Source organism: Lissotriton vulgaris, chromosome 3_1 (assembly GCF_964263255.1).
Source record: "Lissotriton vulgaris chromosome 3_1, aLisVul1.2, whole genome shotgun sequence".
Lineage (NCBI taxonomy): Eukaryota > Metazoa > Chordata > Amphibia > Caudata > Salamandridae > Lissotriton > Lissotriton vulgaris.
In genome coordinates, this window is record NC_141689.1 from 984858942 (window position 1) to 984882457 (window position 23516).

Genomic DNA, 23516 nt, shown 5'->3' on the forward strand with positions numbered 1-23516 from the left:
CTGACCAACTAGCCCAGCATTGTGCCAAACATAAGATGGCAATACATAAGAAAATCGATGCACGTGGAAACAGCTGCCAACTTATGTAGCTTGAAAGACTGAAAACATGGGAGGAAGTGAGAGATTTGCAAAATGAAGCAGGAAATAAAGGAAAAGGAAGAGTGGGAGAAAATAGATGTCGGAGAAGGGTTGAGGATGGTGTTATTATTTACCTTGAAGGGAGACCTGTGTTACCAGATTTTATGTTTGCTCCTGTGGCTAAAATATACCATGGAAATTCACACATAGATAGGGATGCGCTGGTTAAGCTATTTAGACAGTTGGTTCAATGCGAGATTCAGGAATGTAGCAGAGAGTCTTTGCCAGAGGTGCATAGCCTGCCAACGAAAGAATCCTGGTAAGAGAACTGTAGTCTTACCAGGAAAGATTGGAAAGGCAGAAGGTCCCTTCATACAACTTCAGATTGATTTAATCCAATAACCCCTGCCAAGGATTGTCTGCCTGTTTTCAAAATGGGTGGAAGACTACCCTATCCGCAGGAATGATAGCCTCACTGTAGCCAAGCTTCTACTTAGGGAACTCATACCTAGGTTCGGTTTTCCAGTAACAATTGAATCAGACCGAGGGTCTCATTTTAATAATGAAATAATTAATCTGATCTGTGAAGCACTCCAAATTGAGCAAAGACTGCACTGTGCACACCGCCCAGAGGCTTCTCGAGTGGTAGAACAAGTGAATGACACAATCAAGTCACGATAACATAACATGTGTATTTGTAAAGCGCACGTTCACCCAGAGGTCTGTTGGCGCTGAATAACAGATGTTCATTGGGAAAGATGTATGAATCTACCCGATTGGAGTGGCCTGATGCTTTACCTCTTGTTCTGATGGGACTCAGGAGCATCCCAGACAGAAACACAGGCTTGAGTCCCCATGAGATACTCATGGGAAGAGCAATGAGGCAAGCATGGATACCAGGACACGAGCACTAAATCATCAATTATATTTATCAGCTTAAGTACTGCAAAGAACTGGCTGACCAAGTGTGTTCTATCTCTCACCAGGTTGGGGGAAGACGCTGTCACCAGACAATCATCTCCAGCACATGACCTGAATACAGGTGACTGGGTAGTGATAAAATAACATACTTGCAAATCTTGCCTAGCACCAAGTTGGGGAAAGCCACTTCAAGTGATATTGGTTACCACCACACCTGTGAAGTACAGGGGAATTCCGAATTGGATCCATGTCAGTCACACCAAGAGGGTAACAGAACCTGATGAAGTAGGAGCTGAAGGTTGTGCAGCTGAGGGGTCTCAAGAAGTTGATCCAGAAGTAGTTGATGAGGAACAACCGAGCACCAGTCAGGAAGAATGGATTCCAGTAGTCGGCATACCTGCAGAATTTGTTAGAACCAGAAGTCAAACCTATCTAGATAGACAGAGTGATAGTGAGGATGAGTCGGGAATAGAAGAACGTACTCAGATTACAGAAATCCAAGCCAATGGTAATTCTGACTAGGACCAGATAAGGAGAGATCAATGTACTCAGACATTTGAAACTCCAGCCAGAACTCCTGAGTCTGAGGAGGGACAGATAGGTATTAGGGAGAAAGCTCAGGCAGAAGACAATCAAGAAATCTAAAGACTTGAGCAGTACCAGATAGGTGTAGAAAAACGTGTTCAGGAAGAAGGCGGCAAACAAAGTCAAAGTCAAACTCCGCACACTCCTGAACAAGGGCAGATTATTATCCATGCAGAAGAAACAAAATTAAGACCTGGACCGAGTCAGATAGAGAGGGATACAGAGAACGACATTGAACCAGATGTGCCACAACTGAATGAAAATAAAAGAGCATCTGAAGAAAGTCAAAGCATAGTGCCAGCTAAAAGACTCAGAAAAGGGAGATAAGTGGCCTAGGTTTGTCAAAAGACTGACATTTCGCCTTATAAAAAATAAATGACGAACCAGAGCAAGTAAATGAAATACCAAGCCAAGCTGGACCTTCCACAGAGCAACCGAGAAGGAGAAGTCCACGCTTTGAAATTGTTATTCAGTCTTTTAAAGGGCCTGTGCGGACCTATGTCATATTTGAAGATTTCGAAAATCTAGAACTGAGTGATGAGGAACTGATTGTTGATCCGACTGATGAAGAAGCGAGACCAACTTGAGAAAAGATTCACAGGTTAAAGTCTGTGGAAAAGTTACAAAGAGAGGATAAAATCTCCTTAGTCAGAAATGGCTGATTATAATGTTAACGGAAAACCAAAAAGAAATGGACTAAAGACATGTTGTAGAATATGCACATGTAGTATATTAATAGTAGTTAAAGCTCACAAAGACAATCTAACATGTACATTACACGAGAAAGAAAAGATTTTTCTAGATTTAGTAGAGAAAAGGAGACTGGATTTCCATGGAAAAGCCTCTGATCAGAAACGAAAGAATCCTAAATAGGCTGAAAATAAAGAGTTTACCTCAAATGGCAAGACTCAAGCTGCTATGTTACTGGATTTTGAAAAGAAAGGGAAACACTGTCTCCATAGAGAGAAAACAGATTATTACAACAATATATTCATTGGTTCCAGTGAGTGTGATCATAATTTCAAAGTCATTGGGGGTTGGGGTTTCAAAGATTGAACTGCACCAGTATTTCCTGGAATTTACTACATTTGTGGGAACAAACCATACTTTAAATTGTCTGATCATTGGTATGGGAGTTGCTATTTTGGAATAGTATTCCCAAAGGTATATCATGTAAAGAAAATCACTGGAAACAATGAAGAAACAAATGGACTAACACGTTGCAAAAGAGCAACATTTGCTGAAATTGTAGGCGATATATTTAGTGCAATAATACCTTCAGTGGGAGTGGTTCTGAACACTCAAAGAATTTGCAAATTGTCAACAGTGGTGGATCGATTATTGACTGACACTGCTAGTGGATTTTTGAAGATAAATACCGAATTAGTTGCTGTAAGATCAATGATTTTACAAAATCGACTTGCTCTTGATATATTATTGGCAAAAGAGGGCGGAGTCTGTAGAATGTTGAAGACGCAATATTGTTGCACTTACATTCCAGACGAAAGTGTTGAAATTGGGAAATATGCAGGAAACAGTACACATTTGAAAGAAAATTGAAACCACTGGAGGTTGACAGTGCATGGAAGAGACTAATTAGTGGTCTCTCTTCAATAGGTAGTTGGTTTTCTAACGTAAGAAAAAGGTTTATAGGTAGAATACCGATGCCAATTGTGAGAGTAGCCTTACTGATTTTAGGGATAATAATTTGTTGCAAATGTCGCAAGCATAAAAAGACATACAGTAAATAAAGGAAAGAAAAGAAACTTTAAGGAAATTGAGCTTGAAGAATTAAATGGGGATTTATACAAGAAAATGAAAAACTTTCACATGAATAATGGGGAAAAATCTAAAAGTGTATGACGAAATAGAGCTGAGTAAAAGTTAAAAGTTGGCATCTGTTTCTTTAATTTGTGATGATATAAAATATCATCAAAGAGGGGATTGATGGAAAAAGGTTTCGCACGTAAAGAGACTTTCTCGGATTCAAACCTCTCGAAATAACACATAATGCATTAATAAACATGTTTCGTATTACTAATAATGCACCACACGACATTTATAGTATCTAGAGGAAGCTTATTTATGTGCTTTTACTAACAGTAACTCGAGTGACCTAATATGGCCGCCGCAATGTGGGATCTTTACTGCGCATGCGTCTGTCACACTCACGTGACATGACGTCCTCTCTGCTTTGGTGGGAAACTTTGCTTTGGCACACTAGAACTAAAGATGGCTGCTCTATGTTCCACATGCCAATGCTTGCAGTGCTGCTTGTACTAAACCCTGTTCGTTCTGTCTAACCACTACCGCTATAGTTAAAATAATGTAACGGGAATAAAGTGGTATACAGTGCATTCATTTATTCTTTGTTCTAAAACTGTTTCTCTTTGACTTTGCTATTAGCTCATATTTGGGCCTGATGTGCCATTGCTGAACTCCATCTTGAAACTCTCATCGGGCATGTGCTCTATTCTTCCAAGTCCACAAGCTATGGCATTAAATCCATGCCAGCGACCGTCTTGCCTGGGAAAATGAACTCCTAACCCTCAGAAAGGAACACAACTTCCAAATCTTTGTATACTTTGTATTTGTTATTGAAACATCCATTGTCGGGTGGAATAAAACTGCATGGGAAAATAAAATTATGGGAGGGAACATCAATTCGAATAGTTGAATGAAATTATCTCATAACTGGTATGGTGTGATGACCTCTCCTCGCTTTTGACCAATCAAATTGAGGGAATACATGAACTTGCAACATTGGAGGGTGGTACACTGCACTGGAAAATGTTATATCTAAGTTAGGCTTAGCTAGTTAGATTGTACGAATAGCTGACATGTCACTGACCCAACGCACTCAATAAGCGATCGAGAGCAGAGGTGCTGGCGTAGAACTGTCAGAAGAATCGATAACCTAACAGGGTCTGACTCTTAGCTGCAGAGAGGGGTGGCGTTGCACTTTAGCTGTGGGTGCCGGTCCTGACCTGCGGTGGTCCTGTCCTGATCCAATTTGGTCCGTACTTGTCCTCATTCGGGTCTGCACCTGTCCTGTCCTGTCAGCACCTGAACTATCTGGAGTCCTGTCCTTAATCCCAGCCCGTGGCCAGGGTTGGTTTTCACACCATACTAGGTAAATATAAATTAGTGTGGGTATGTCACTGTATAGTTTCCCCTTTTCTTCCCCTTCTTAGGTTTCAATGCTTAAAGAAAATCTCGTAATAATTTCACATCATCTTGCTTTGATTATTTTCTTCCTAATTGAACATGCCTTAATTAAATTGGTATGGACTCCGACATTTAAGAATTTACATAGATAAAGTGATTAAACCTTTCCCGAGTCTGTGGTTATTTTATGAATGAAATGTTGTTTTACTGCCTATTATGCTAACACCCTTGATCCCTTACGACTCTAGGTACCGGTGACAAGGATTGGTAAGTCATGGTATAGATACTAAATGGTTAATTAAATTCTGATTAGCGTAGGTTTACCTGTACAAAGGGTGTATGTTTTTATGGGCCCAGGTGAGTATGGTAAAACGAGCAGGTGAGCCCGCGCTCCCATCAATATGCAGGCCCTAGTTTCAGGCTAGCCACATGAAACTGACATACAATAAATATAAACTAAAGGCATTGACAAAGTTTGTGGTTATTTTTAAAAGCATTGATAAAGCATGACTAATTGCAATGTTATTATGCGCCATTTTCTCTGTTTTGATTTCCAAGTTTAATCGCCCTACTGTGTTCCACCATCACTTACAAGCTCAGCTCGCAGACAAATGTGTCCACCAGAGCTATTGTTGTTGTGTGTTTCTCCTTGAATATTGTTGTTTCTTTCCAGTAACACTTAAAGTTCAAAATCTGAATCTCTAGCATCACCTCTTACAAAAATTTCGAACACAATAGTCATAATGATGCTGTTATGTACTGCTATCTTTTGTCTTGACGGTCTTTTTCTATTTCAGTTGCAGACACAAATCTACAACTCGTGTGCGAACAAGAGCACTTAAGAAGATGGGTAAGTGCACAACTTACCTTTGCACGTGACGAGTGGACAACGTGCTCTCCATTGGTCCTGAAGAAAGCCCCCATCGCAGCTTCTCTCTCGCTCTCATTTCTGATTACAAGAACATTTTTAAAATCTGACAAGCATCCCTGATCTTTCTTTGGACACCTCTACCATAGTTAGAGCCCCCACGCCCCAAAAATATTCTAGGACTGCAGTCCTTATTTTTCTGGTACACTTCTACAGCGAGAACTCAATTTCATATGTTCTAGATCACTGGTTCTGCACCCTCCGCCCAACCTACAACTATTCCTTTCACATTGTCTGCTGCCACAGTTACTGCTTTTGAGAATCCATGGTATAAAGAAAACACACACTGTTAAGCAGCTTTGTACTAAATACATTTGAAGGAAGGAAGGACGTCTAGGCTTACATTTTAGAACATAAATATTATATTGTTTTCCATCATTAGGTTAAAACGTGTTGATATAATAGAACTAATGCATCCAACAAGTATTTGACCTTTGGCACCATGAACGGACTTAAACGGCTACCCCTGTGGGTCAGACTTTGCTCTATACACATTCTGTTGCAACAAAGTCTGCACAACATTTATGAATAATTACATTTCATACTATTCACTGGTGTGTGGGTTTTTAGGGGCACCACAGATATAAGCTTGCAAAAACAAATGAATATGCTAGGCCCAACTAAAAGCTCTGGTTTTTGAAAGTCAGAAATGTGGTGAAGTAAGGCCTTAGTCATACATTTGGAAAACGAAATTGACTTTCGTGAGATTTACAACTGACCTCCAAAATGCTCAAGAAAATCAACGATAGCGTCAGCTTTCCCGGACTACTCCAATCTGTACGGTGTATACAAGACGATGTTCTAAAGGGTCATACATGCTGCAAGAGCAATTCTGGCACAAATGCGCTGTGCTCTTGCACCCTCAACTTATTTTTCTGCATGGAAAATATTGCCTTGCACGACCATTCTGTATGGGGGTACTCCCTCTCTAATTACACTCCTGGAGCACATTTACTCCTTCACAGGAGTAAATTAGTGCCAATTTCAAGGGTGGGGACACCACATGCAAGAGGTACATGAATACCCACAAACTGACTCATTTGTGGGTTTCCAACTAATTTTGCTCTTAAGCAGACGTACAAAATTTGCGCGGCCAGGGACGGCCTGGGGAACCAAAAACAGCCCCCAAAGAAATACTCAAACCAGCCCCACTTCCTACGTCTCCTCTCGCAATCTTTCTTTCCATCTATTGATTCTCGCTCTCCTCTCCACTCCACTCCACTCCACTCTGATCCTTCTCTCTGCCTTTCTCTTCACTCACTCCTTCTCGCCTGCCTTTCTCTCTAACCTTCCCTCCCTCTATTACTCTATCTCTTGAAGCATCCCCATGCCTGTTACAATTAACCTCAGGGTGCTGGGAAGAGACCGCGGCACCAGGAGCGACTTCGGGCTTTTAGAACCAGCCTCCAAGGCCTTCAACCCACCGGGGAAATGCCCATCGGAATAAAAGACCTGTCCAGCACTGTGCACAACCCCGATTGGTTTCTAAAAGTGTAAATGCGAAAATTCTGACATTGTGGTAGAATCTCGGAACCAATATCTCACCGGAGTTTCTTCGTTTTGATGCCATCAGTAACTGGTCTTTAAGTTTCTGTACATCTAGGGGAAAGTCTATTCTGTGTAGGGAGCACTTAAGCAATGCCGCCTAGTTTTTCATTCTTTGGCTGTTCTCCCTTAGTAACAATTCAGACCATTCTCTGCTTTGCAGTTGCTATTCACTTCCAAAGGCTGTAATAGGTTTACAGTGGCCAGAATCTCCCTACACCTTGGCTCTTTCCTCGGACAAAGCGCCTTGATTTACTGACAGCTGGGAGGATTACTTCCACGCCTGAAAAAAAAATTGTTTTTTGATTTCAAGTCCCTATGAAAACCGAAGAGCCAAGTGCCAGTTTGTAAAGCCCAAATGGCAAGCCAACGTTAGCCCACCCTACCCACTTGATGCCTCTGGCAGTGCTTATTCTGCGGTGAAGGGCTCTGAATTCCTATTCACCTCTACTTATACTATACAACAGGCTCCCCCGATTTCGTTACAGCCTTTTCTAGAGTTTTTTTTTTAATTTTAATTATTTGAAGAATCGAGTTAATGACCCTATCTAGTTAAAGGAACACTGGCAAAAAGTTCCAGACAGCAAGTGCAGGACAGTATTCTCACCGACACTGAATGGATCTCTTGAAATCCTCCTCAGATCAAATTCAGGTGTGATCAATAGTCACAAGAGACGTGGTTCCCAGCATGCTAAGCGGGCTGGAGACCCAACGAGTGTGTGCTCGGCTGCCTTCACATAAAATGTTATGGGAACAGTTGCCAAAAGGAGGGAAAGGCCACCCTATACCTCTGCAAAGAAGGTTTCTTTTAAGATGAGATTATGGGAAACTCTCTCTGAAAGACTGGCTAAATATAGGAATAGGAGGGATGGGGAGACAAGCAGCATATCCAAAACGCCTGTATAAAGTTGCCAACCGTAGTGCCATGGGCGAGAAAGACGAGTTTGATCTACTGATCTAGCTTAGCTGGCCTGTATTATAAACACACTGCCGGTAATAGGCACTGTTCTACCAAGTTTCGTGTCAATTAGGCCTGGGCGAAGCACTACGCTACGCGGAGTTTGCGAAGTTTGCGCAACTTCACACTACGCGAGCTGCACGCAGCACAGTGCGAACCCGCCTAGTGCAGCATAGCGTAGTGCAGTGCTCATTTTTTGCTTGTTCGCGGTCCTGAACGTCATGTTCGCGACCGCGAGCAAGCAAAATTACATCCCGGCGAGATTCTCAACACGGGGAGGTAAGGTTTCTTATTGTGAGTGGTTGCGCATGCTCGTGACCGCTCTCAATGAGAAACTACCAGTTCGCGTTGAGAAAGCTGCAGCTCGAGTAATAATTTACTCGAGCAGCAGAAAACTACAGCTCGCACTGTGCAAGATGCCGTTTTCAATGATTGCACAGTGCCAGATGCTTGTCCGCACTGTGCAATCATTGAACACATCTTGCACAGTGCGAACATGCTACTACGCAGCTCGCGTAGTGCTACGTGAAGTTCACGTAGTGCGAAGTGCACTTTGCGTAGCGTTTACTTCGCGAACTACGCTCACCCTTAGTGTTAATGTATCTACAGTTGCTGTAAAGTTGCACTTCTAGAAAAGCAAAACACCTCGCCGTCTGAGTTCATTTCTACTCATCAACTTTACATCTGCCAGGTACCTACAATTAAAACATGTGTCACAGTAAATGCATTTAAAATTTATTGTCAGTGCTTTTTAGAGAAAGGAATATATATTCAATGTGAACTATTGCGTGCACATGGCGGAAACTGCAATTTTGGTGCGTTGTGCATGCAGCTTCCAGACTTTTTAAGCAAATGTGCAAACCAAGCTCAGAGAGCATCTGGAGAGGGCTTCTTAGCACACGTTTACCTCTCAGTCACAGACGAGCACAGCCTTCTGAACGTAAGGAATTACACAAACAGGTTTGGTTTCATTATTTGCTGCAGATCTTTGGAAATAATAACAGGAGTGATCTAGAAACATTGCGAAATTGTATAGTTTCAAGTTCCACCGCATGACTCAAGTTCTTGTCTAAAGCGCCAGATTGTTTAATAACCGAAGTCTAATAAATAAAAAGCGCTCGTCCCATCTCTTCGGGTCCTATGGCGAGACATCTCTTCGGGTCCTATGGCGAGACATCTCTTCGGGTCCTATGGCGAGACATCTCTTCGGGTCCTATGGCGAGACATCTCTTCGGGTCCTATGGCGTCACACCCCTTCGGGTCCTATGGCGTCACACCCCTTCGGGTCCTATGGCGTCACACCCCTTCGGGTCCTATGGCGTCACACCCCTTCGGGTCCTATGGCGTCACACCCCTTCGGGTCCTATGGCGTCACACCGTTCGAAACATAGATTACATTTTGAGACAAGACAGGATCCAACAGTGCAATTACCATAGTGCTAACCATACACTCCTAGCTTTGGTAATACAGCGCTTTGTCCCTCAAATATTCCTCCAGGCACTGAACTGCAAAAGGGTCCACATCTGTGTCAAACTTATTGGCAAACAGGTGGTGTGTTCGGAGCATCCAGGACAGGTCTCCGGCACCAAACACACAAATTGATCGCACATGAACCCCGCTACAGTGCGGGTACGGAGCTCCCCTAGACACGTCCCCTTCAAAGTAATGCCACATCACAAACCTGGCAATGGCATTCATGTCAGAAACGTCATATTTCTCGCTATTTGGGAGGTAGCCTGGAGCTCCAGGAAAGCGCTGAATGGAAGCCCAGAGGTATTCATCCGGGCTATAAGTGTCTTTTGCCCATTCAATAAATTTAAGGATTTTCTCATCTTCCAAGACATACTCAACAAATTGCCTGCTGAGGACAAAGTAGGCACTGCCAGACAAGATGGGCATCTCAAAGGGAGGAGCTTCCTTCTCTGCTCCCGTGCTTCTGATGCTTCCGTCAATGATCTCGTGATGCTTTCTCCATCTCCACTCTTTATTTGAAGGCATTCGTTCACTCTCCAGGCTGTTTTCCCCTTTCAAAGCTTTCAGTTTCTCCACCATTTCCAGGTTGGTTTTAATTGGGAAATCCATGCCACAGAGGTTGATCAGGTACTTCCACTTGGCACTAGTCCGATGCAGGTCCTTCATGCAGTTTATGTCTGCCTGCACCCTGAACCAGGTGGCGTACACCACGCTCTCCATCTGGCTGGACAGAAAGACATTTTCAAAACAAGAAGCTATACCCTTTATTGCAGCCAAGAAGGATTCTGGGGCTTTTTTGTCCACGTGAATGCAGTAATAGTTCTGGGGTGCGTAGATGGAACGCAAAAGCTTTTCAAACATATCTATTTTGTGGTGAACCACAATTGAGTACGCAATAGGGAAAGCAGCTTCCTCCTTGCTCAGCGGCTGCAGGATGTACTTGCGCGACCTTATAAAGGAGTCGCACTCTCTGGTCATGTTAATATAGTCATTCGTGGTGAGCTTTGGCCGATTCCTGAAGGACACCTTCAATGTTTCAAGCTTGGCTTGAGCAATGGCCTCCGCGTCGCCCCTTAAGATGGCCGTGCAGTTCACAGCACTGTTGGGGTGGTCTTCTCTGATCTCCAAGTGGCGGTGGTCCACGAACGACGCATGTTGGTGGATTTTCACAACTGAGAGTGTCAGAAGAGTAAAGGCAGCCACTAGGAGAAACTTGCAACGTTTCAGTTGACAGTGACGAAGTTTTCTTTTCAGCATTTCAGATGTTGTCTGCATTCCAAATTGCGAAATAATGCCCCGCCACAGTGTTTGTCCTGGAAAGGTTTTCAGTGCACCTCACATGAGACAGACCGCATGGTGGAAGGAGACCAAGTATTATCCTAACAGAGGAAAACAGAAAAAATACAGATTAAGTGAAAATGTTTGTAATCTGCATTAGTTAACTATTTCTAGCCCAACACATCTAGGTTTTCCTTAGCATTTTTTAAATATATTTCTAAAAATAGCTTTCACCCGATAAGGATTTAAAAACATAAAACCTTGCAGTTTTGCGATTTTTCTACTCCGATGGAACATTTTTTAATAAGATCAGCACACATTTTTAAACAAATTTGGCACGTGAAGCCAGTCCTACGCATTTTTTTTTCTCACAGAAAACGTTAACATGAGGCGTTTCACTTTGAGCTTTTAAGCTACTTTTACTCATAAGGCATTGGAAAAGCCAGCACCCACTGTCAATTCGTTTCGCATTTGTGAGAAACAGAAAGTCTGTATTCTAGTAAAACACAGACCATTAACACCAAAGAAGAATATAGGGAGAAAATACTAATTGAAAACATAACAAACAAGTTTAAACAAAAGAGACAGCAATTCCTCAGAAAACATTAGGTGCCAAAAAAAAACATGTTTAAATACATATCTAGTTCTTACCTGGAATGTGCAACTGCAAGCATATAACAAGATCAGACTTATAGGTCAACTTAAATGTTAACTACGGTAACAGACCTTGACTCAAATATTTGCATCTTTCAGACTCTATGGGGATGCAGGTTGGATGCTTGTCTTCAGACACTGAGGCCATGATAAACTTACACTTTTGAGTTTACGACTTTTTGCAATCCACAAAATAATTTTACGGGTATCTTTAGAACTAGGATGTCCCCGCACTAGTAGAAGACTCAGCATATAAAGAGATAGGCAGTGGTAAATATACTACTTGTAAAAGTTATTTGATAATTTCCAAAAATCATAAACTTACACAGAAGTGTACATTTACCTTCATGAATCAGGCCCAGAAAGACAGAGCTACTTAGTCACAGGTATCCTAAACAAAATCAAACAACATTCCATAGCTTCAGTCCCTCGAACTTGCAATCCCAGACGCGACAACTCACACAGTGCTACCGTGGGTCACACGATTTCGGCTACCTTCACACGGTACCCGAGGAGAAGCCGAAATCACACAGTGGCAGGAGAAATGAGCACAAAACCCCTTTAAATAGTGGATTTTCTACTCGTTTCGGAGGCTGTAAGCAGCCTAGGTCTATAAAAGGGTGGAAGCCACATGACCTATTACAACATGTCAGGCCAAGTTAGAGTGTGACTACCGGATGGATGCAAGGCAGCCAACCCAAGTTGTGTTGATGTATGATCAAAGAAAAGTGTTAATCAAATACCTGCAATTATATGTTCTGGTATGTTAATGATGCAACAACAATCTGTACCAAGAAATGTGAAAATCTTAATAAACACATTTAAATAAAAAAAAGGGTTGAAAACACCACAGGACGCTGGTGTCAACCTCGATAACCCTTTGTTTTTTTAAGGGAATAGGGGAGCGTGCTGAGGGGCAGGGTGCTTCAGAGTTCTCGCCACACCAGATCCGCCCCTCAAACATATCTTGCCAGTTGGCAGGCATGCAGTCCACGCCTAGAAAATACATTTTAAATACCAGACCTCTGAAAAAGTTCAGGTTCGTACACTGTGCCCCAGATAGCTTTCACCATTTAGTAAATAAATGGCTTGTTAATAGCCCATTGGTGACAGTGTAGCCAATAATAAGTAATACATGTGGATGCACACTTGTATTAAGAAATATTGATCTAAACAAAAACAAAATAAAGAATCCAAACTCCACAAAAACAAGTAAAATTAGGAAAAATACACAGCAGTCACGTCTGTAACCCCAATGTGCTGAGGAAAATAACGTAAACCCCTACACAGTACGCCTTACTGCTACGGGCTAATATGCAATTTCTCCCTAAGGCGAGCTCCAAATGGAGACACACTAACACAACAAAATAGTAATGATCATTGAGCAGTAACAAGTTACATAAACACTAACTTGTCACAAACATTTTACAACACAACCCACTAAAATCATGCCCCAGTCAAACTAAGTATATATTTATGAATCTAATTGAGCGAAGACTGAAGCGGCCAATGATGATCTCAAAGGGGACATGAAGAACGTCACAGCTTCCCTACTCTGAACAAAATGAGCCTGGTATCTCCAAGGAAGACCCTATATGAAGATTAAGATTTCAACAATACTGGGTTCTTGACCAATATAAATCAACATATGTAGACACTAAATCAACCAAAAAATACCCCAAAAGCATATGCAGACCCCCCTCCTACAATAGTTGCAGGAGGCGCAGAAAAACAGTACAGCTGAATTATTTATTGGAGGCTAGGATGCTACTCACATATACACAGGCACCACATTAAAGTGCAAGCAGAGGGCTTTCTTGCATGTTGAAAAAAATATATATACCAAATCCCTGCTTCATGGGCTTACACTTGTGCAACAGTTCTAAAACAAAAGGCAAAAGCAAACTGAGCAGATTATACTTGTTGGGTTCCAGGAAAGATCTCAGTTTTGGCTACAATGAAAGTATGCTCAACAAATCAACACGAAACTAAGAGGAGAAAATCAAGATTTCTACCTCACTTACTAGCAACTCTTAAGAACTGGATGTTGGTGGGATCTTAGCCATATGTCGCGGATGTTTGTGTTGATGTGGATGTTGGACGGAACAGAATTTGTCATTTATCTGACATAGGTTACAGAAAGAACAAGAAAGTAGAACTTCTCTCAAGTACACAAGTAGAAGACCTACAGGGAAGCTCAAAGGAAAAAAACTTTTCATTTGCAAATTCAGCGTGGTCCTGAAGCTCTACGGAGAGGACAAGCCGATATACATTTTAGTTTTTGGCGCAGCTGCCCATTAATCACCCAGCAGAGGCAGCTAATCTCATCAGCAGACACTAAATGGGAATATGCCCCTGCTTTCAGGAGCAGCACAGTAAATGAGAGGGTTATCCGTCATCAAAGTGAGTTCAAGAGAGCAGAGATCTTGATAACCAGGAAACTGACCTCTGGGAGAGGAACTCTACCTTAAATGTACATTAAGGGGTGTGACTAAATTAGACCCTAATCATAACTGCTTCTACTTTGTTCATGGCAGTAGTGGAGACCAGCAAGGATAGACGCTGTACGTAACTGGTACAAAGCATGTAAGCCAGACTACTCACTAATTAAGAAACTATTATTCTAGTCTTATTTTAAAAAAACTTTGGCAACCAGTTACATATTTTGGTCATCAGAGTAAACAGTAGGTTTTAATGTAATTAATTTGGGACCTATATTCTACATGCAATAAGTAAAGCATATGATGTAAAAAGGTCTGTACCTTAGTCGAATCTGCTTCTGCGCCTTTTGTTCGAGTTAAATGAAAGTGCCCCTTAACCAAACGGGCGGCTGCATTGAATAGACATCAGGTAACTCCATGAGTGAATCAGTACAGCAACACAGAAGGCTGCTAGCCGAGTTAGCATACTTGGCACAACACAGCATTTAGACAAGAGATTACACATCTGCTTCTGGCATCGTATAGATGACAACACTGGAATCCCCCAAAGTGAGATATTTATTGGATTAGGGCAACTGAATTTAAGGTGGCTGGAAATCCCACAAAGCTCCCTTGCGGATTAAGATTATGGGGCTAGGTCCCAGGACACCCAAGAGTTTGGTACATCTAAAAAGTGGAATTTGTGCAAAAACTCGCTCTCCTGGTGGGCTCACACAAGCCCCTCAATCATATTGCACACATTCACAGCCCTACCAGTTCAAGTCATCCATTAATATAGTGACATGTTCAAGCAGTACGTACATAAGGGATGTTCACAGGGCATCTGTAACAGTAATAACAGAGTCGTGCACTTCCTGCTGATTTCCTAGTGTCTCCCAATAGACAGCATGTCAATGTGACATCATGGGCACATGTCTGACAGACTGGTATCACCAGCTCAGTGAACCTCCATTCTGGTATACTCTTATCCAAACATGTTAAACAAAATGCGGTTTCATACACAGGCAGGCTGCATGATCCAAAAACTCGGATCATACTAAGACGACTCCTTTCTGCAGACCGTTTCAACCCATAACGCTGAAATGCTTTCATGTGCGCCAACCCTATGTGAAAATGTAACCTCTTGCTCTACACAAATAGCTCTGCCCTCAGCCATGCACAGAATAAAAAATCTGTGCATACAGTTTTCTGGACCTTCAAATCCAAGTAGCAAAGGATGCAAACGAGACGTCTGAAATTAAGGAAGCCCTTGTACTTTGGAGACATGGTTTTCACCTGTTGGGAGCCTCCACACTAATCCAATGGCTAGTTCTGCTTGTAAAGTAATTCCCTATATAGCCCATGTCCATTGTTATGTTAAGCATGGATGAATGATCCAAGGTCTAAAAAAATGATAAGAGGCTAAGAACTAAACGTAACCGAGCAGTCTTGAATTAAGGAATAAATCATGATTGTATGGTTCAATGATTCAGGTTTAAAAAATTGACAAAAGCAGCCGAGAACCAAAAATAATAAAGTTTTGTCTTGAATGAAGGAGTAACGCGAGCCTCTGACAGAGCACAGGGAGACAACTTTGTTAGTCCTAACCCGGCCTTTTCAGACCTTAAGTGACTGCTGCTCTACAATCACTGCTTCTTTCATCTGTGAATGGAGAGGTGAATGCAAAGACTAGATCATATTAGTAGAGTGAATGCTCTTCTTGTGCGATCCCATTAGTCTCCTTACACAGCAGTAAAAAGTGAGCCTTCCCCCATTAATGAGGGAGCAGAGTGATAGACTGAGTGTGTAGCGCAGCGCTGCTAAATGTGCGTGACTTACAATGTGGACGTATAGGTGTGTCTGCAACCCATCTGGAGTTATCCCGAAGTATTGCGTGGAGAGCCTGACTGAATGATGCAAGATGGCCCTTACAACAGACTGTGCCAACTTCCAGGGTGCAACCCTGGGAAGTGCCACTGCGAGAGCTAGACTTGCCAGGTATGAGGGAGGACACAGAAAGAGCTGCCCTGAGCTCTGGATAGTGTTCCTCAGGAGAAGCTAGGTCCTCCAAGCATGGTCTTATGAGGATATTAGAAAAGTGCTTTGTAGTCCAGGCCCAGAAGCTTTGGAACAAAAACTAGCTGACATTATTACCCAAGCAACCTTCATTCAGGGTAGATCGGCAGAAGTCGTCTAGTTCAAACAATAGAGGCAGTGCTCCCCACTCCGTAATGTTCCAGACAACTCCAGCACAGAGCTATTTAGACAACTGAAGCTCATGCGGTCATGAACCAGGTTATTTGGGATATTTCCCCCATTTTACAAGGATGTAACTTGTAGCATAGCACTACTATCAGCCAGGCCCTGCATCGAAAGCGGCCCAGTACAAGATTGCAGGTACTGATCAGTATCACTGTTAAAGGAAGCAGACATTAAAGAAATGAAAAATATTTGATTCAGCCTAGATGGTCACAAGGGCTGTGGAGGGATCGGAGATTTAGTTATGGGGCGGACTGTGTGCTGTTTGCTATGTAAGCAACTAGGCGGGGGTTGTCAAGGTTGTTGAAGCAGAATGTGTGCAGATGTTGTGCGACTAGGAGAATTTATACGAGAGGCAGCCAGTGGCGGCTGGTATTTGAAGGCAGTGGAGAGGCGGGTTGCGAGGAGGAGGAAATTAATTAAATGTAAAAATACACGCAATTTCCTGTCTGCCACTGTCACCTCCTCCTCCCAGTCCTCTTCCCCGCTTCCAGGGCAGGATGCACTTGGCACCTAGCCTCCAGATAGCCAATCATAACGCTGCAATGCAACGTTATGAATGGTCTGTGTGCCGTGGATCTGCGCTCAGCCAGAGAATGTGAGGCTGGGCATGCTCTCCATGCAGGCTGCAGTGCAGCCTGCATGGAGAACATGCAAAGTGCGCTTGAATGTTTGGCCGGACCCAGAGGGCCAGCCAAACATTAACGCGCCTTTTAGGGAGAGCAAAGCACTTCTCCCCTGCTCACTCAGCAGAGCAGCCCTGCTCAGTCCCACCCACAAAGCTGCTGCAAAAAGGAAAAAATAAAAATGCTAACATAGTTATTATCATTTTATTTTTCCTTTAATGACACTGCTTAAAAGCAGTGGGGCGACGCTCCTCCGCCTTAGCGGAGGAGGTGCCACTGAAGGCAGTGGGCGAGGTGACTGGGGACAGGGGGTGCACTCGAGGCCAGAGGAATGTCAGTGGGAAACAGAGAAGATTTAAAAAAAGAAACAAATAGATATGGGAACAAAGAAAGTCCGAATTAATTCATACATTAATGATAAAAAAGTGGCATAAAGAAAAGCAGGAGAGTTGGGGCAGGGTGGTAAACCAAAAAATAAAAAAAAGACACCGCAAACTTGCAGTGAACTGTAGAAATAGAGTACAGCAAAGACGAGGCTTGGCATTAGGTAATAACAGATGGAGAAAAAACACTGTGTAGGAAACCAATTGCTTAACTGTTCAGATTTTGTTAAGTTATTTGGAGTCCTTTGCTTGGGCAGGCCAGGCTTCTGGCAGGGCCAACACCCATTGGGCTCACCAGGCTTCTGTGTCCCCCCCCCCCCGTCATGTGTGTCAGCCCGGCTGAGACTGCTTTGCGTGCACACACAGCTGCACCAGAGTACTTCACAGGTCTTTATAAGACCATTTACATGTTAATGAGGCTTTTGTTGGGGTTCACCCCTTCTTAGAGCCACTCTGCCTATGGCTGGAAGAATTACACCCCCACCCCCCCCTGAAATTTGGCTCTAGTAGCCCACCTGGCTTATGGGCGATATATTTACCTAATTTTAGAGACTGGCTGCCACGTGAGCAATCATCTTGATGGTTTATGATCATCAATATGCAAACGGAAGACAAAATGTTCTTGTATAGTTTCTCAGTTCATCTGCTGTTCACGGCCTCCCTCCCTTTTCATTCATCCTAGATTATGCGTGCACTGCCAATAACCTTTCGTTTAACCGTAGTCCGCTCCAGCTTGTCTCACCGCCACCCACTTTCCATTAATATTTTCTTTCAATGAAAGAACTTACATCCTTATCCTCTCATTCTATCCTATCGGAAATCGTTTTTGTACCGCTGATATGCACCCGCTTTTTAAGTCTCAGCTAGACTGCGGATGAGCTGTCTCTTGCAGACTTGCTTTTTTACAGTTAGTGGCCTACAGCCTGCCCACAGGCTTACTATTCGTTTGCTTCCATGTCGCTCTCATATCCTTTGTTGCAGTTTGCCATGGCATGTGTGCGTCCTGCCTCTTCTTGTGTTTGACCCTCCCCTTGAGCATGGACCAAGTACTTGTGTCCATCCACTGCTCATGCTTTTTGGAGCTACTTTTTAAATTGGGTTTGCGTACTCCATACGAGTGCTTGCATTTTCATTCGCTCCTTTCCCCATTCGTGTGGTTTCTTTTCTGGCTCACCCTCACCCCAGTCTGGTTTTTCTATACCTCCCCCATCCCCGCCGCCCTTTGTTTACTCTGCATGAGTGCTTCCGTTTCTATTTCTTTCATAACAACAAGCAAATGGCACTGACTTGGTATGCCATGATGCTTCCCCCAACCCCTGCTTCTAAATTGCTGTTCCTTCCCCTTCGCACTTGGAAGCGGGAGAAGCAACAACGTTTTGCAGGCAGAACGTGAGCTCCAACAAAATTGAATAGATTGGTATATATAGCCCTAATATGAAAAGATTTGAAAGTGAGATTGATTTTGGTTTGCACTAGCCATATAGTCTGTGCAGTCTGACAACTTTCTACCAGATTGCTGGTGTAGGTAAAAAAAAAAACATTAAAAAAGGAGGAAGCAGCCAAATTCTGCAATTAAAGCCCTAGGCATTATGGGCATACAAATGAACCCTGGAACGGCTTTCTAGCCAATGCAACACAAAGTAGTAAGCAGTGAAATATAATTCATCACCATAAGCAAAACAAATTTATGGGGAAAAGATGTATATGTTTTATTAACAAAATACCTACATTTAAAAGAGATCCCAAGCATTTGAAATTATATATTTGTATTTTTCTTCGTGTACCTACAATGGGACAAGTGTGTCCTGGGCCAGAAAAGTATTTTTTTCACTTTTCAAAATAAACTGCCTTCCCAGCTATTGATAATAGAAAGAAACATGCACTTCATCATAATAAAGCCCCTCCCTCCACTGTCTCCATCGTCCTGCCACTGCATCGCCCCCTCCCTCCAAGTGCTTTAGCTCCCCTTTATCGCACCCTAGTCCAATCTACCCTACTGAACCCAATTCAATCGGCCCCAATCTACCCCACTCCAATCTAATCCACCACAATCTACCCTTCCCAACCCCACTCTAATCTATCCCTCCACACCTCAATGCAATCTATCCTAATCCAATTTACCCCGTACCTACCCCACTCCAATCTAACTCAATCTACCCCACTCCAATTTACCCCAACTCTACCCTGTATCTATCCTGCTCCAATCTACACGACTCCAACCCTCCCCAGACCTACCCCCCACCCAATCCACCCCGTGCCAACCCACCCAATAGCTACCCCGCACCAACCCACCCAATAGCTACCCAGCTCCAACCTACCCAATAGGTACTTTGCTCCAATCCACTCCGTACCAACTCCGCTCCAATCTACCCCAAATAAAATCCACTCCACCCCATACCAACGCCACTCCAATCCACCCGCACCAGCTCCACTCCAATCCACCCCGCACCCGCACCAGCTCCACTCCAATCCAATCCACCCCGCACCAGCTCCACTCCAATCCAATCCACCCCTCACCAGCTCCACTCCAATCCAATCCACCCCCCACCAGCTCCACTCCAATCCAATCCACCCCGCACCAGCTCCACTCCAATCCACCCCGCACCAGCTCCACTCCAATCCACCCCGCACCAGCTCCACTCCACTCCACCCTGCACCAGCTCCACTCCAATCCACCCTGCACCAGCTCCACTCCAATCCACCCTGCACCAACTCCACTCCAATCCACCCTGCACCAACTCCACTCCAATCCACCCTGCACCAACTCCACTCCAATCCACCCTGCACTAACTCCACTCCAATCCACCCTACACCAACTCCACTCCAATCTACCCAGTATCAACCCACTTCAATCTGCCAGTCTACACCGTATCTACCCCACTCTAATCTACCCAGTTTCTATCCTGTATCTACACCACTCTAACCTATCTCCTATCACCCTACTACAATATACCCCATAAGTACCACAATCCACCACGCGCCCCACCCCAATCCAATCCACCCCATTCCAATTCAAGCCATCCCAATCCACACCCACTTCAACCACCCCACCCCAATCCACCCCTCTACCCCACCCCAATCTGTCCCACTACAATTTACACCAATCTACCATAATCTACCCTGCCCCAACCTACCCCCACCCCAATCTTACCAAACCTACCCCAACCAAACTGCCCCAACCTACTCCATCCTAATCTGCCCCAACCTACCCCAACCTCCAATCTACCCACCTGTCAATTGACCTCACCCACTTTTAGCCATGCTGAACAGAGGTACACTGGTGTAAAACATGGCTAAAACACATTGCCAAAGCCAATAGCTCTCGCATAAGTGAGTCCTATTGGCTTTGCAAATGCTGCTTTACTCCTGCTACTGCACCTAAAGTTGTACTGCTGCACTGTGCCTGCTGCATGATTTTTTTCTACTACTACTACTACTACAAACATTCGCTAAATATACAGGAACTGGAGGCTGTTGAAGTATAACCCTGGGCAATGTACAACACAACACCTCTGCTGCCAGCAGCTCAAGGAAACTCTTGTGTACACAAATGTAGTGTTTTTAACAGAAACTTGGCTTGAAGAATCTTCATCACCTGATATACTCGAGGCTGTTCCAGTTAGCTACAGCTTACTGAGAATTGATAGGCCTATACAGCGCGGTGGTGGCCTTGCAATGATCTTTAAAAAGGAACTGGAGTGTACTCTAACTCACAAAGGCATCACTAACAGCGAATGTGGCCTCTTCACCATTAAAACAACCCCCCACATGACTATAACTGGGCTTCTCATTTACCGGCCCCCGGGCACGGCCACGCCTTTCTGTAATCAACTAATTGAAACGGCGACGCAATTAGCCATCAAACACAATAACTTCATGGTACTTGGCGACCTTAATCTTCATTTTGAAGATTTACATGCCAAGGAAGCTCAACTTCTGAAAACAGCCTTGCATGCGTTGGGGATCACTCTGCTCTCCACTGTATCTACACACAAACAGGGCCACCTTCTCGACCCCATTTTTGCGACCTGGACAGACATTAACATACAACCTCCGGTCCCTATCATATGGTCTGACCACCATATGATCATGTTCAATATACCCAAGACCAGATCTAAGATTAATGCCCATAAACCCTTATACGCCAAACGTCGCAATTGGAAAAACTACACTCCGGAACGCCTCTCTGACGCTTTAAAAATTGACCCTCCCCCCCAAGGTCAATCCCTTCAAGACACCTGGAATTCTTACGAACTCTGGTTGAGTAAGGCACTTGACAAAATCGCCCCTTGGACTTGTAAGCCCCCAGCTAGGCGAACTAAATCCGAACTGTGGTTTTCAGAAAAACTTAAGGCAGCTAAAACCCGATGTAAAGTGACAGAAAGGAAATGGAGAAAGAACTACTCCATGGAACTGAAGGAGAAATACAAACGTGAATTAAAGGTCTATCAGAGACTCATAAAAGAGGAACAAAGTCTCTTCTACCAAAGTAGAATAGAACAGGCTACAAATCCCTCCAAAGAACTGTTTCGGATTTATAAAGAACTTACAGATGCATCGAGCCTGGATACGCAAGACACATACTCCGATGAGCTATGCGAAGAAATTGCGGATTTCTTTGTCAACAAGGTAGAAAAGATTCACGCATCATTCCTCGTTCCCTCCACACCCGGCACGATATCTCCCTCTCTCCATAAGACTACTCTCACCCACTTCCTCACTCCTGACAAAGCAAAATTGTCCAGCATAATTAATAGCATTCATTCTGGATCCCCTAATGATGTATGTCCATTAGACAAATGTAAAGATATCATGGACAACACACTCCTGGATCAAATAAGCCATCTCATCTCTCTCTCCTTCAAAGAATGTTACGTCCCGGTGGCTTGGAAAAACGCCCAAGTCATCCCTCTGAAAAAAAAACCTAACATTCCAATCACTCAATTTCAAAACTTACGGCCAATTTCCCTACTGCCCCAATGCGCCAAAATAATAGAAAAAATTGTGAACCTTCAACTCATGGCGTATTTAGAGGCAGAAAACATTCTCCATCCCACCCAATCTGGCTTTAGACCCAAATACTCCACAGAAACTGCTGTCTTGTACTCTACGGAATTTATCCGCAAGATGGTGGACGAGGGTGAAACCGCAGCGTTGGTCATGCTAGACTTAAGCGCCGCTTTCGATACGGTGCTACATGCCACGCTGTTGTCCCGGCTTTCTGACATTGGAGTAAAAGATGACGCGCTGGAGTGGATTAAATCTTTCCTCACCAACAGAACCTTCCAGCTCCATTGCCCGCCTTTCAAATCATCCTCTCGGATCGTGAGCTATGGGGTTCCACAGGGCTCTAGTCTGAGCCCTACTTTGTTCAACATCTATATGGAACCCCTGGCTCAAATCATAGAGAATTTTGGTGTGGGCATAGTGAGCTATGCCGATGATACGCAGCTCATGTTTAAGCTTACCCCGGAAACTGATAAGAATGCTTCTAATTTCTCGGAGTGCATGACTGCTGTCGCCGGATGGATGGACAGTAACTGCCTCCGGCTGAACGGTGAAAAAACTGAGGTGTTAGTAATAGGAAATAAAACCTCCCTTTGGTCCCAAGCATGGTGGCCCACATTGCTTGGTGAATGCCCTCAACCGGTCGAGAAAGTCAAAAATCTTGGGATCATGATCGACTCTGACCTTTCAGGTAAATCCCAAGTCCACAAGGTCATTGGCAAATGCATCGGCACACTAAGAATTCTTAGGAAAATCATCGACCTAATACCGATTACAGCCAGGAAAACCATCGTTCATGCTCTTGTCACACCCCACCTGGACTACGGGAATGCCCTTCTGCTAGGCATTAACCAAAAACTCCTACACCAGCTGCAATGTGTACAGAATGCAGCCGCCCGATTGGTACTAGGCCTTTCGAAAAGAACCTCGGCCAAGAAAGCACTGTCCAAGCTGCACTGGCTTCCCGTAAGGGAAAGAATAAAATTCAAGAGTCTCTGCCATGTCCACAGGATAGCCCACAACAAAGGCCCCTCATATCTAAAAAGCCTCATGACCATTCATCGTCCTATTCGCCATTTGAGGTCTTCAGGAATGTCCCTCTTCAAACTGCCCCGCGCTCAAAAAGCAAAAATCGGCGGCCGATCCTTTTGTTATCTAGGAGCGAAACTCTGGAACGCTCTTCCGATTCATTTGAGAATGGAACCCTCTGAAACTCTTTTCAGAGCGAATTT

At 43.8% G+C, this 23516-nt stretch overlaps 1 protein-coding gene across 5 annotated transcripts in view; it reads right to left on the bottom strand.

Moving 5' to 3' along the window:
* Positions 1-8906: 8906 nt before the first annotated feature.
* LOC147727297 (beta-1,3-galactosyl-O-glycosyl-glycoprotein beta-1,6-N-acetylglucosaminyltransferase-like) overlaps positions 8907-23516 on the bottom strand; it is a 111469-nt gene continuing 96859 nt past the window's right edge. For 3 of the 5 annotated variants that reach the window (XR_015309319.1, XR_015309320.1, XR_015309321.1), the window contains exons 2-3: positions 9436-11036; positions 8907-9360 (exon numbers count right to left, since the gene is read on the bottom strand). Coding sequence is in view for 2 of the 5 variants with exons in the window: in XM_086961351.1 (XP_086817477.1) it covers positions 9637-10932 (1296 nt within the window). In the remaining 3 variants the exon portion in view is untranslated. Of the gene's footprint in view, positions 11037-23516 lie in introns of all 5 variants that reach the window. The other 2 variants (XM_086961351.1, XM_086961352.1) reach the window with 1 other exon arrangement.